The 14,747-nt window shown below is 41.4% G+C and overlaps 1 protein-coding gene across 3 annotated transcripts in view; it reads left to right on the top strand.

The window, feature by feature from the left end:
- The window catches only part of znfx1 (zinc finger, NFX1-type containing 1), a 20,913-nt gene extending 6,166 nt beyond the window's left edge, over window positions 1-14,747 (top strand). For 2 of the 3 annotated variants that reach the window (XM_028574808.1, XM_028574809.1), the window contains 16 exons: window positions 227-461; window positions 632-984; window positions 1,161-1,340; window positions 1,717-1,823; window positions 3,263-3,501; window positions 3,623-3,745; window positions 3,871-4,019; window positions 4,331-4,477; window positions 4,591-4,708; window positions 6,259-6,482; window positions 6,916-7,055; window positions 7,513-7,645; window positions 8,495-8,662; window positions 11,103-11,213; window positions 11,398-11,493; window positions 11,720-14,747. In XM_028574808.1, coding sequence (XP_028430609.1) covers window positions 227-461; window positions 632-984; window positions 1,161-1,340; window positions 1,717-1,823; window positions 3,263-3,501; window positions 3,623-3,745; window positions 3,871-4,019; window positions 4,331-4,477; window positions 4,591-4,708; window positions 6,259-6,482; window positions 6,916-7,055; window positions 7,513-7,645; window positions 8,495-8,662; window positions 11,103-11,213; window positions 11,398-11,493; window positions 11,720-14,173 — 4,977 coding nt within the window. In that variant the 3' untranslated portion in view covers window positions 14,174-14,747. Of the gene's footprint in view, window positions 1-226; window positions 462-631; window positions 985-1,160; window positions 1,341-1,716; window positions 1,824-3,262; window positions 3,502-3,622; window positions 3,746-3,870; window positions 4,020-4,330; window positions 4,478-4,590; window positions 4,709-6,255; window positions 6,483-6,915; window positions 7,056-7,512; window positions 7,646-8,494; window positions 8,663-11,102; window positions 11,214-11,397; window positions 11,494-11,719 lie in introns of all 3 variants that reach the window. The other variant, XM_028574810.1, reaches the window with a different exon arrangement.

Raw genomic sequence — 14,747 nt, 5'->3', positions numbered from 1 at the left:
CACTGAAGTCATTTAGTAGACCCAGAAGAGCTGCCTTTGATAAATGACACAAACTCAAGTCCAACCAACAGTGTTCAAACTTTTACAGAAACTTTTGTTACGGAAAATGTTCCTCATTATTTTGGCCTGATTGTGCTTCTTTCTGTTAGCAATTCTTAAATTAGTAGTTGAACTCATTGTAGTTAAATATGCTTTAACTAACTATCCTCAATATAATGCTTGTTAGGTCCTCAGCATCTTTCCTGCTAGCTCTATCGAGGCTGTGAGCTTGCTACTGACGGTGCTCAATGCCTCCATCAACAGCCTGAGGGCAAAAGGAGTGGACATCCAGCCTGAAACGGAGGAGAGCGTGGAGAGTATTCAGAGCCTGATCAAGCACCTCGAGGAGAGATCCTCGGAGGGTACCCTGCGCTCAGACAAGGACACTTATGCCCTCCTACCCACTCGAGGTGATAACCCAGGTAATGGCCTCCTATAGATAGCTTTACTGAAATGCTGTTTTTTGGTTTTTAAACATTTTGATACACTGCCCTCAAGCCAACACTGCAGAAAAAATATTTTGGGATGAAATAATTGCCACCCAGTTTTATAGATACATGAGTAACTGAAACTCCCACTAACTCTAACCCAGGTGACGAAGAGCAGCAAGATTTCAGGACCATATCCATCTACCCAACTCCTAAGGAGTTCCATCAGGAACACAAACCCTTTCTTAGACCCAACCTCACTTTTCAGCGCTACACAAACACCCACGTCTACCTTGACACGCACTTCCGGCTGCTGAGAGAGGACTTTGTGCGGCCACTCCGTGAGGGGATCCAGCAATTGCTTCGGGACCAAATGGACAAGGGGAGGAGTGATAATCCACTGAAGATGAAGCGCTTCGATGACATCAGAGTGTATTTAGACACAAAAGTGGTGGTGCCCCAGTGCACGCCGACTGGCCTTGCCTACATAGTCCAGTTTGACATTAAGCCACTTAAGGTACGTCTCTGGATGGACTTAGATGCTTGTTACATTTAGTGTGTATGACATTTCACTAATACAATCAAGCACATTTTTAAGAGAAACAATGGCATTTTGCTAATTGAATAGCAAATGGAAAGACATAGAGTATATTAACATGTGTAATAAAAATACTTCCTCCATCTATCCTACAGTTTGTGGTCTGGCAGAACTCCAAGAGGCTGATCTACGGGTCCCTGGTCTGCCTGTCGTGTGATAATTTTGAGAGCTTCTTATTTGCCACAGTGTCAGATCGTGACCCCAAACAGCTCCGGAAGGGACAGGTCCAGATTGCCTTTACTGAAGAAAGCAGAGCGAAGTTGGCCAGAATTGAGGTGAGCAGTAAATTGTAGAATGCATGCAGTTGTGGATATGGGTTAGGGTTTAATTTCAGCCACTTAATCTAAAAACACTGTAGCTGAATTGAAATTTAGTTGCCAGTTTTTCAAGTACATAAGCGAAAATACTGAGAGGCGTTTCCTCATATTTAGTCCACCCTTCACTGATATAAATGGGGTTGACAAAAGATTAAAAACCTCTCAGTATAACTGTATAGCACATCAAACTGCAGCTTCCAAAATGACCACCAAGGTAAATCAACACCTCTCAAGACTGTTAAGTTCCTAACATGCAGGATAGGTGCAGAGTGGGGGAATTTATGGTTTTATATGAAACCGATATACAAAGGACTAAACATGTTTTATCTCACAGAAAGATCAATCGTTCCTGATGATTGAGACCACTGCCTACTTTGAGGCCTATCGCTATGTTCTAGAGGGCCTACAGGAGCAGGAGGAGGACAACCTGCCCTTTCAGAGGTAGGAGTGTGTGTCTGCGTGTTTGTGTGATGTGCAGGAGTTTTAACATCAAGGTCATAGTTTTTATATAATCCCACAGCACTGAAAACAAGTTTACATGTAGATTTTTTCAAAGGGCAGCAGGGGGGAGAAATGGTACAAAGCAAGTTCAGCAATCACGGTTTTAATTGGCATGATTTAATTATATCGCCACGGTATTCCCAAAAAGCTATCCCGCATGGATGAGTTCAAAAGTTCGGTTATTGTCTGCACTCCCAGTGCCCTTCGTAGATACCACAAAGTAATGTATTATATGGAACACTTTGTTGGCCATCTGTCTCCCAGACCTTTCTCTTGTGACTACCAGAAAATACTAAATAAATAACAGCTTTTCCTTCTTAAGTGCATCATGGGAGTTATCAGTTACAAAGCATTGTTTATCGAAAATAGTTCTCCTTTTTCTTGATGTTTTTGCCTAATGTTAGATGCTAATTTGTGTGGTGCAAACAGTGCAGCCTGGTGGGCGTTTCCCCTGAGAACCATCTCCAGCTTTTCCTGGTAAACCCTCAAGCACCCCCTATCTCCGCTGGGCATGTGAAGATGAATTATCCAGCTCTCCCACCGTTTTCCTTTACCTATCATAACTAATTCATGCTGCTTTTGAGCTTGTATTTAAAAAACTGAAGAATAACACCTTATTCCGCAAATGAAAGGTTGAATTCACAGGCAACAAAATGCACCTTTTGCTCAATTCAGTACACTTTGCAGCTAAAGGCTTACTTGGTCTAGTATCACCTAGTCTCACATTGCCAGACCTTCCTCCAAAGCGCTGCAAAGGAGGGTCTAGCTAATCCACACAGCTTTCCGGGATGGGTGAAAAACGTGCTCTGGTTTTTTGCCATTTCTTTAAACCAATCACAATCGCCATGAGCGGCGCTAGGCGATGGACAGAGCCACGATGCTGCTGTAAACTAGCCTCGGGAAGGAACTTGTTTTGGTGGAACATGTGTATGTTCAAAACTTGTTTTAGTCATGCAACAGAAAACTCTGATGAAAAAAAAGATTGGACAGATAGTCTAGCTAACTGTCTGAATTTACCCTGCAGAGATCCGAGGAGCAGTTAACCATAGATTGATTAAATTGACCGGAGTTTAAAATTCCAACACAAAGAAAGCGGAATTTAGATAGATATTGCTAAGTAATTGCCATTATTGAGTCAGTCCCAACGGCTTTATGACTCTTCTCTACTTGTGCTACTGTTACACTATGTTTTTAACATTACCATTATCCTGTAAGTGCCATTTGTGGCTGCTGTTTAGCAAAAGTTACATAAGCTCTCTTTAATCATAATAACTAATTGAGCTTTAACATGTTTATTGCAGTGGATTTAACTGTACATTTTAACCGTGGCCTACTACAGAAAATGCTAAAAGATCTAATTCTCTCCATAATGCATCCAGGTACATCGTGGAGTGCAGCACAGACGTGCATCCCCCAGCTTATCTGCGGAGAATAGATGTTTATGACCTGTCATCTGTTGCTCACCCTGACCATAAGGACGGTATGCTGCCCTTTCACTGCCTGGAGGCACCGGCCTGGCCAAGCATGGAGAAGCTGGGGCTGGATGAGTCTCAGATGAGAGCCTTTCAACTGGCCCTCACAAAGGAGCTGACCATCATACAGGGACCTCCTGGCACTGGTGAGACATTGTAAACCCATTGTTGGATGTTGATGACTTCATAAATTTGTGAATAGTGTCAAATGAATTTCACACATTTTGTTAAATGATAAAGTCCCTTAAAATCTTGCATTTTTCTCAGGAAAAACCTACGTTGGCCTTAAGATTGCTCAGGCTCTATTGGCAAATCAGGATATTTGGAGAGGCAATGCTCCGATGCTGGTAGTGTGTTACACTAACCATGCCCTGGATCAGTTCCTTGAGGGTAAGCAGTGATGTCAATAATTTCGGATCTGTTTTATATGTTGTTTGAGTGGTTTTGGGATTTAGAACAGTCTCTTAACAACAAACAAAGACACATAAGCTTTCTGTTTTGCCTTTTCTTTTAAGGTATTCATACATTTCTGCCAGAGGGGATAGTGAGAGTAGGAGGCCGCAGCAACAGTGAGATCCTGAAGCGTTTCAATCTAAGGGAGCTGACCCGCTCACATAACTTCAGACAGAAGCTGCCGTCTCACCTGCGTGTAGCATATAATCAGGTAGGATGCTGACTGTCCTACAGTGTGGCTCGTATAACTTAGCATGATGTTTCAAGTTGCTCTACATGCAATTTCTTTAATGCATATCAATGTGTTGAGACTAGGTTAAGATCATTCCTACTAGGTTAGCCTTTTATATTCTATAAAATGTATTTAAGTTTATCATGCTAATGTTGTGTTTTGCACATTTTGTACCTCATCTTTTTGTGTCCTATTCATATGCTTGTCACTTTACTCAGCTTTAGTTGCCATACATTACATTCTTGTGTGATGTCACCACCTAATCACTGTATTAATAACCGGTTTAACAGATTTACAGGCAGCTGTGTGAGAAGGAGAGGGAGATCCAGAGTCAGAGCATGAAGCTGGAGTGTTCTCTGAAAGGCGTCCTGCGTGAAGTCTTCTTACGCAGCTTTATTTCATCCAGACACTGGGACAATCTACACAACCAACCACCAGTGAGGGAATAAAACATACACATCTTATGTATATGTGTAAACTGAGTACAACTGAATAGACCAAACAAGACAAGTGCAAACTCATCAGCTGCTGTTTATGAAATTATTTGTAGACACCGGATGATTTTGTGACCTGGGGTGAGAAGAAGTCCAGTCTGATGATGGAGTGGTTGGGTATTGGTTCCACCGTCTTCCTGCAGAGGGAGACAGAGAATGCAAATATAAATGAAGGTAAGGCTTTTAAAGGGGAAGTATGCAGTTTCTTTTTAGCTTAATTTACAGCTTTGGAGTCATTGGAATGGTTGTCTTTTTTTGCGTTGAATGGTGGTCGTCTTGCTCCCCCCTAGCGCCTGTGAGAGGAAAAACCACCCTTGCAACTTTCGGCCGGTGAGCCGCCGGCCTCGGCGTCAGGAAGTATCATGTGATATCAGGTCTTGCGATGTAACAAATTGCTTCACGGCACTGCACATATACGCCCATTCAGGAAATGGCTAACAAAGTAGCAATGGAGTTTTTCACACTATTGTCATGGCTGAGCCAGAAAAAAGAAGCAGAAAGCTAGGAAAGCATTGTCGGAGGAACAGAGAAAGAGGAAACTGCAGACTAAGTGAGGAGTCAGACACAAGTAAACATAGGAGCTGCCAAATATCTATTCTGAAGCTGTAGGGGGAGCTCTATATAAACCTGCGAGAAAACCGCAAATGTGTAAGCGGGGCTCCACAGTAATGATGTAAAAAGATCTGATAATTGGCTTCTTTTCACTGATTGTAAACAGCACCTGAAACTACCTACACACATTCTAACTGTGTTAGTGTGAATGGATCATTTTAACCACACAAGATTCCCTCCACAGAGGCCTTTACATTTTCCAATTAAAAAAAGTGAAAACCAGTTAGCGCTGTTCTCATTTACACAGATGCATTTGTATCGTAACTATCCGCATGTTCATACTACAGCAGTGACAACAGAACAGCAAGTGTTCCTTTTGTAAAGCTGTTTCACCTTGTTATTGTCGGGATGCAGTGAAAATGTTATTGGCTGACCAGCTAAAAGAATTACATTATTAAAGAAGTAATGGGAATGTCAACCAGCAGACACCTAAGACCTGTACTGTCATTACTTTTACTAGCACTTCACCATTACAGACTGATATAAATCGCCAAGAAAGCCTTACAATGCTAAATATGTGTTTAAATGAAAAATATAACTTTAGCAAAGTAGAAGCTCTCTCTCTCTCCAATTGTTCATCTTTATATTAAATTGATGTGTTCAGTGCCGGACACCTAAACTCTGTCTTTTAAAGTCAACTGTTTTCGGGCAACTGTCATTACCTTTCAGTCCACAGCAATGTGTATGAACATCGGCCAGGTAGCCCTTGCAGCTCCACGTCAGCAGTCTCCAAAACCAGCTGAAATGAACATGAGTGTTCAGTGCTCCAAAAAATGGCAAAATGACCCAAATTCTAAACCCTAAACAGCTCCAGTGGAATTTTTAAATCCAGCACCCAGTTCCAATAGACATTTTTTATAACTGAAGATTATATAAACCAAGAATTTCAACCATTTATCATGGTATGTACAGTATATAGACAAATATTGTCTGCCCCCTCTCCCGCATACCATGTTAACTTTCTGTATTTTAGGACCTTTCCTTGTTTTGTGTCTTACTACGCCCCATGCAACATTATAAATTGTCAGTGAAAACAAAAATTCTGCAGGTGTTGTACTGGTGCATGAATCCTTCTCATACTGATTCTTACTGCAATGTGTTGGATATAGCAGCAGAGGAAGAGATGGAGATGGATGAGGAGGACGACCTCATTGAAATTGCAGAGGAAGCAGATCTGATCCAGGCAGAGCGGATTATTGAAGACAACATTGGTCCCAAAGGTGGTAGAGATGGCAAAAGGAACGGAGACATGGAGGAGGCTGTCAGAGCGGTAGAGGAACTGATGTTGGCTATGAACCTGGATAAAACTGAAATACAGGCCGAGGAAGGATGGGAGGTAAATTAATGTTTTTAATGTGGAGATTATAATGAACATTTTACAAGTCTGCAATCCCTGTTCAATCAGGCAAACTGATTGAGAACGCTATTTTTTTTTTTTAGCAATAGTGGACTGGTTAGAGAGCAGTAGATACATGCACATGCTAACAGTATTTTTAAGAGTTGTCCAATAGAAACCTATGTTCCAAACAGTCATAGTTTTTACAGACCATGGCTAAATACACTACTTCTGTGTCATACTGTCGCCTTGACACACTTCGCCCTCCATTAAACTACACCTCACTCTTTAATGTAAATTTTTATTTGAAACAAACTAAGAGACTGCAAGATTCTATTTTAATTAACGAGCAACAAAAATATTACCAGATTAGCTCTAAAACGGTTAATAAACTGAGGCTCTGAAAGTTCAAAACTTGTTTTGATCTGTACAGATGCAACGGGCCCAGAAAAGAAAGCTGAAGAACAAAATCAGGAAAGAGCTTAGGAATAACTCGGTCATGACTAAAGAAGAGGAAGATGCTGTCTTTGATATTTGGACCCTCAGCCAGCCAGACAGATGGAAACTCTATCGGTAGGCCTGCATCTGTGTTTCACTTTTCTTTTTTCTTTCAATTCTTACTTTCAATCTCCTCTCCTAGTACCTTTCTCACATTTCTGTTCTCCTTCATTTTTCTTCCTCTCATCCCCCAAGCAAGTCTATTCCCAGTGTGTATAATTAAGTTAACTAATCACCAGAAAGGAGGATATTTTCACCTCAGAGGGCCAAGACATAACACGTTACATGGACTGTGAGGACTCTTGTTAACATAGTTGTAAATATTATTTAAACTAACAAATGGGGCAATTTCCTTCCAAGACAGATATGATATGTTTTGCTCTTAGAGTAATATCAAGTAACCGCATCATATTTCTTTGACTTCAGCTCTGATTATACTTCCAGATGCAGAGCAAATAATGAGTCTACGACTTCCAGATAATTGAGTCAGTTGTCACATTCTTTTACCATTATTATTCCTTTGTGTCTGCAGGTTGTGGGTGGCACGTTACAGGCTAGAACTTTGCACCAGAATCCTAGAGACTGAAGAGGATTATCAGAATGCAGTGGACAGATTGGCTGATGTAAAACGTGAGGAGAACTTCTGTCTCCTGAAGGAAGCCACGGTACAGTACAATTGCAGCAATGAATAGTATGCATATTTTTTTCAATGATCCACCAGTAGATCCTTGTTTAGTCAAAACTTTAACACAATTTTACAGTCTACCCGATAATCAAATAATGATAATGTGCCTTGCACTGCTGTTGCCTGAAAGGTGCGCAACATTAAATTCTCAACATATCTCTATAAGTCCGGTCCTGGGTATACCGAAGAAAAGCAACACTGGAACTAGTAGAAAGTAGCACAAACTTTTCATCACACGGCATCTGTGGATCACCGTGATACAAAGGCGAGGTTGCCAGGCAATCAGCAGGAGGTCTCCAGGAGGTTACTGCACCCAGCCAAGAAATAGTCAGAATCCAAACTGCAACTTCAGCTTTAGTGCTGAATCAACAAACAACATATAATGTGTTAATTTGCGAGCTTTAGGTGCTGGTAGGCAGATATTGTTACCTTTGGACAGAGCCAGGCAGGCTGTTTCCTCCTGTTCCGAGTCTTTGTGCTTAGATAACCAGTTGCTGGCTGTAGCTTCCTAATTATTGCACAGACATTGACAGAGAGTGGTATAAACTTTCTCATTTAACTCTCAGCAAAAAAGTGAATAAGAATGTTTCCCAAAAGGACCGTACAACACATGTATTGTTATAATACATTTTGTAACTGTGGGTCTGATATACAAAAGGTTAAGGGAGCTGGCACCGTAGTCTATGAGCCCCCAAAAAGTCAACGCTGTTAAATAGGCTGGCATTAAAATTAGCATTTCTATACTTAAGGGCATCTGTACAAACGTGTGTAATATAATTAATCATGAAAAAGTGGAGGTGTGTAGTTAAACACATATACTGTCCATCAGGTTATTGGCATGACAACAACAGGGGCAGCCAAGTTCCGTAAAGTTCTGCAGAAGGTGCGTCCACGTCTGGTGATTGTAGAAGAGGCTGCAGAGGTTCTCGAGGCCCACACCATCACCACACTGAGCCAAGCATGCCAACACCTCATCCTCATCGGAGACCATCAGCAGGTAAGAATCCACACAGAAAAATAGGACAATTATTCTTAACTTCTTGGTTTCATCTCATTATACTCTGCATGACACTGTGTGCACTGGTGTCTTTTTAATATGCCATCAACCTTTGACAGAAATTACCTCAGTTACATGCCTAGGTGAAAAATGAAAGGACAACCTGTCATGAGGGAATTTGTGTATTTGTGTGGTTGTCAGTATGTTTGTGCTTGTTGCCTGGAGGACAAAAAAAACATCCCATGCCAGCCATTACAAAATATATAGAAGAGTGATGAGTGACATGCTGATCAGGCTGGGTTTACCCAGTCTACTGTAAAAAAAAACCTGTACGTTTATCTATCCTGCTTCCATTACAAATTTGCGGGAACCAATCAAACTGGCTTATCAACCTGGTGCGCTATTGGCGGGTTTAACACGACGATAGAGAAGCGATGGCAAAAAGCTTTTTGTTTACATTCAACAAGCCGGCCACCGAAGCGCAGCAACCCGTTTATGCCGCTGTCGCTGCTACGTCACCCGGATCGTTGGTCTGATTGGTTGAAGGACTATCCAGTTGCGTACAGAGTCATTTGAACTATGCCCGTTGATCATTCATGCCTCTTGTGCAGAGAAAATACAGATCAGACTCCCTAGATGTTCAATCTTAAAAGATTGAGCTTGGTCTGGTGATAGCCAGACTATAATTTCAGTAGACTATTACAACAACTTGTCAGGGCCTGCCAAGGACATATGGCCAGGCAGCCTGTCTAGCAATCTGCAGAATGCGATCCCAACTACACACAGTTCTATCACACATTTCAATATTCTGATCTGGTCTCTTCTTGCTGTGTAACTTATTTCTGCTCTCTTCCTAATATTTGCTCGTTGTGCTGTTTATGCATGAATCTATGCATGCATTTGAATATACAAACAAACTTGTCTTTCTTACAGTCACACTGAAAGTTTAACAAGTATAAGAATGGAATGCAAAATAGAGGCTTGGAAATCAATGGTCATTTTTATTCATCAAGTGCATCAGATTAATATAAAAGTAATTTACCACTGCGCCTGAAGCTCCATTTACCTTTTTATACAAGTGGGTGCAATTGAATGTGCTAAATGCGTAAATCAATCAAAGTATCTCTGATTTATCAATTTAAACTACAGCTAAATTAAATTATTACAGGTATTAATATTCGACATCAACCCCTCCTTATACAAAATTTGAGACAAGATGAAATATATATATATATATATATATATATATATATATATATATATATATATATATATATATATATATATATATATATATATATATATAGGCGAGTCCCGGAGCTATTTGGAGGGCTCCTAGGATGCCATATACTGGTGCTTATAAGCACATTGCATACGTCTGTCCCCAGTATATGGCATCCTAGGAGCCCTCCAAATAGCTCTGGGACTCGCCCCATTTTTTTCACTTAATCTTGCAAACTGTATGACATTTTTTCAAATGCTGCTACTCTCACCTATTCTTAAGTATTACCCAGGTGGGTTCATCCTCTTATACACTTTCAGTAAGATGAGGTATTCTGATGGCACAACAATGTGTTGGTCTGTTTGTTTCATGGGTTTAAAGCCATTTGATTGTATTTCATTTTGATTGTAAGTGTTTAGAGCTTTGTTTTTGTGGAACGTAAACTTAAATCTGTGCATGTAATGGAGGTGGATGGATCACACTTTCCAAGTAAAATAAGCTTTGGCATTGTTGTGCTGTTCATTAATCACAGGTTTGGTGTTGAATCGAGCAGAACACAATGCTTCACATTTATACTAGAATTTGTCTTGCCTCCCCGACACCCCTCCCACATACATGCACAATCACACTCTGTCCTCTAGTTAAATTAGGTTTGCCAACACACGCACACAAACACTCCCACATACTGTATAGACAAAAAAGCAAAAACTTAACAGGACAGGAAAAGAAAGTTAAAGTTCATTTGCATACATTTTATATTCCCATCCAGTCACCCTAAAACAGAAACCCTGAGCAGAATATTGTTCATCGCGTCTAGGCTTACTACTGTGGTTGCTTCCACCTGTCTGGGAATTGTGTAATAAGTATTTACTAACATTTACATGACTTCAAATGGTCCAATCACCCTGACTGTGACCATGAAAGTCCTCTTTTTATTCTTCACTTGCATGGTTATGATCTAGGGCTCTTTTAAATATGCTAATATAAGGCAGTAAACCTGCCAAATTAACTTAATCACCACTGGATGGAAAAGCCAAAAGCTGGAAAAAGGTTAAGAGAGATGACAAAACTTGCATATTGATTATAAAAGCATATTTCTAGCCCTACAAACCTCCATCACGTCACAAAAGGTTGTCCGTTTGTACAGCAAACAAAAACTAAGCGATATGAAAACTGAAGTGTTTAAAGCACATGTGATATATATATTTTTTTCTTTAGCTGCGCCCCAGTGCCACAGTATATGAACTTGCTAAGAACTTCAACCTGGAGATGTCCATGTTTGAGAGGCTGGTGAACATGGGACTTCCTTTTGTCAGACTCAACTACCAGGTTTGTGTTTTTGCATCTATTCATTTGTTTATCTTATTGCAGGATCTATCGATCAATAAAATTTATGGATGATGCAGTTAAGTTGAAAGCATTAGACTTGAATTGTTATGTTTGTAGGTGCATGTATGCCTGTGTATCCATATGTGATTGCCTGTGTTTATCTGTGTTTTGGTCTGTTTTTCAGCATCGTATGAGGCCAGAAATTGCCCGTCTTCTGACCCCACACATCTATGCAGAGCTGGAAAACCATCCCTCTGTGTTGGACTATGACAATATTAAGGTACATATTTTATTTGCTCTCCAGCTGTGTCTCAATTCTGCTTGTTTTTCTCAGCAGTGAATATCCGTTTGCTTGTGTGCATGGATCAAAAGTATCTGCATAGTGTCTTAGACTTAAAAAAAGAAAATGTTTTTTGTCAGTTTGGCAAAGTATACAATATTCAAAAGAATATGATAAATATCAAATAATAACATAGAATATGTTTTTATCAATTGCTGTCTTACAGGGCCTAAATACCAATTTATTCTTTGTGGAGCACAACCACCTAGAAGAAGAGATTAAAGATGGGAAAAGCCATCAGAACAAACATGAGGCAATGTTTGTAGTCTCTCTTTGCCGCTATCTTATCTTTCAGGACTACAAACCAGAGCAAATTACCATCCTCACGACCTATACCGGTCAGCTCCACTGCCTGCGCAATCTCATGCCTGCCAGCGAGTTCACAGGGGTCAAAGTGCATGTAGTGGACAAGTACCAGGGAGAAGAGAATGACATTGTCTTGTTGTCTCTGGTCCGCAGCAACCGGCAGGGTAAAGTTGGCTTTTTGAACATTCCCAATCGAGTCTGCGTAGCCTTGTCTCGCGCCAAAAAAGGTCTCTACTGCATTGGCAATAGGTCAATGCTGAGCCAAGTCAAACTGTGGAGCAACATCTTCCACACCCTGGAGGAGAAGGACCAGGTTGGGAGTGCTCTGACCCTGTGTTGTCAGAATCATCCAGATCGACAGGTAAAAGCCTCTTGTGTTGATGATTTCAAACTAGCCCCTGAGGGGGGCTGCACCAAGCCTTGTGAGTTCCGTTTGGAATGTGGCCATGTTTGCTCACGAGTCTGCCACCCCTACGACCCGGAGCACAAAAAGTACCAGTGTCTTAAAACGTGCCAGAAGATTTTATGTGATCTGGGACACAGGTGCACCCTTCCGTGCCATAAAGAATGCCCAGAGAAATGTCCAGTGAAGGTTGAGAAGATCATACCCCAGTGTCAACACACTCAGATGGTTCCTTGCCACAGGGACCCGCAGACATTCATATGCAAGAAGCCTTGCCAGAAGCTGCTTCCCTGTGGGCATCCATGTGATTCATTGTGTGGGGAAAAATGCACCAGTCAGTGCAAGGTGAAGGTCACCTTAAAACTAAAGTGTGGCCACAGCCAGCAAGATGCGTGCTTTTACAAAACTCACATAGAGCAGCCTGAATGTAGGACCCCTTGTGAGAGCCAGCTAAAATGTGGCCATCCCTGTCATGGTAACTGTGGCAAGTGTTATCAGGGACGGTTCCATTACCCATGTTCTCACCATTGTGACCGTCTCCTGATTTGCTCTCACAAGTGCAGGGAACCTTGCACTCGCGATTGCCCCCCCTGTCAGGAACCATGTGAAAATTGCTGCGTGCACAGCAAGTGTATGAAGCCATGTGGACAGCCCTGTGCTCCGTGCATTGAGCCCTGCGCTTGGCAGTGCCCTCACCAAAGCTGCAGTAAGCTTTGCTATGAGCCATGCGATCGTCTGCCATGCACCCAACCCTGTGCCAAGACTCTGGATTGTGGCCACCCATGCATTGGTCTGTGTGGAGACAAATGTCCAAGCAAATGTCGCATCTGTAATCACGATGAGGTCACAGAGATTTTCTTCGGCACTGAGGAAGAGCCTGAGGCTTTGTTCATTCAGCTAGAGGACTGTGGACACATCATTGAATACACAGCCATGGACCAATACATGGGGATGGATGACAACCAGCTGGCAAATGAAGGAGAACAGGTGGCCATCAAACTGAAGGAATGTCCAAAGTGTCGAACACCTATCCGCAAGAATCTACGCTATGGATCTCACATCAACCGCAGCCTGTCTGAAATAGAGATGGTAAAGGTGAAGATAAACGGACGTCAGTTGGATATTGAAGAGCACAGGATGGCCCTTCAAAATCAGTGGGAGGACAACCTTCTCCTCCATGAAATGCATCACCAAGAGGAATATATGCGTATCAATAACCAACTGGAAAGAAAATATCTCACAGCAAAACATCTGTGGGTCCTGGAAAACAAGATGGACTTCCTAATAAGAGTTGCAAAGCTGAAGAAGGTCCAAAGGGAAAACATGTCAGCCATGCATAGCAACAGATTAGGAAAGTATTTTGAGGAGTTTGAGCAGTGGCTCAACAACTGGCGCCAAAAATTCACACACCAGCAGGTCTTTGATTTGCAGAGAGAGCTACGGAGAATCACCCTCCTGACTGAACTCAACGCCCGTTGCCATATGGCAGAGATGAGAGGACAAAGTGACAAAATCAATACCGAGGTACAAACAATAACCAAGGTTTTGGAAAAGTTTGGCCAATTTACTGAACAAGACCAATACCGAGTAGAAGAAGCCATGAAGGAATTAGACAACATCCTTCCACTCACAGGCTTAAGGATCAATGAGGAGGAGAGAAAGATGATCGTCTCTGCTATGGGAATGCAGCCTGGACACTGGTACAAATGTCCCAATGGCCATGTATATGTTATAACCGAGTGTGGAGGGGCTATGGAGAGCCGACCCTGTCCGGATTGTGACGCTACTATTGGTGGGGGCAATCACACATTGGCAAGTGGCAACCAAGTCGCCTCAGAGATGGATGGGTCACAGCACCCTGCTTGGTCTGATAACAACAACCTTCTAAACTTTGATCAACTAGACTTCTGAAAAGCCATCTTAGAGAACTGTCGTTGCCTTTTCTGTCCCAACTGTTGGTTGCAAAACCTAATGGCAACAGGTTATGATTTTACTGTTTTTTAATTACTTCATGCTGGACTAGGAAAACAAGTCTACAATAATACTGTACTGCTTGAGACCATAATCTTCTTGCATGACATTTACTTTTGAAACTCTTCAAAATACAGACTTTAGTAATAACAATACTCTGTGACACCTCTATATCAACAAATATCCATTTTGCTACTTTCTCTTAAACTTTTAGATATAGTGTGCAGTGGTTTTGTTTTAAAAATTGCTTTGCTGCAGACGTCATGAACCAGGGATCTGTAACAAGTCACAGAATAAGTGATAGATGATAAACAATTTAATTTTGAATTCTAAATAATTTGTCAAGTATTAACTGTAACCCTCTCCTACTGTATGTTTAGGACTCTTTGTGTAAGTAACAATTGTCTTTTTCCTAAACAATAGGTGGCAGTAAAACACTGTAAAAGAACATGACTTGATATTTATCATGCTTGCAACTTACAACAAATGGAATAAAATGTGTTTGAATCCATAA

This window comes from Perca flavescens, chromosome 4 (assembly GCF_004354835.1).
Source record: "Perca flavescens isolate YP-PL-M2 chromosome 4, PFLA_1.0, whole genome shotgun sequence".
Classification (NCBI taxonomy): Eukaryota; Metazoa; Chordata; class Actinopteri; order Perciformes; family Percidae; genus Perca; species Perca flavescens.
This window is presented reverse-complemented; position numbering and strand designations above follow the sequence as displayed.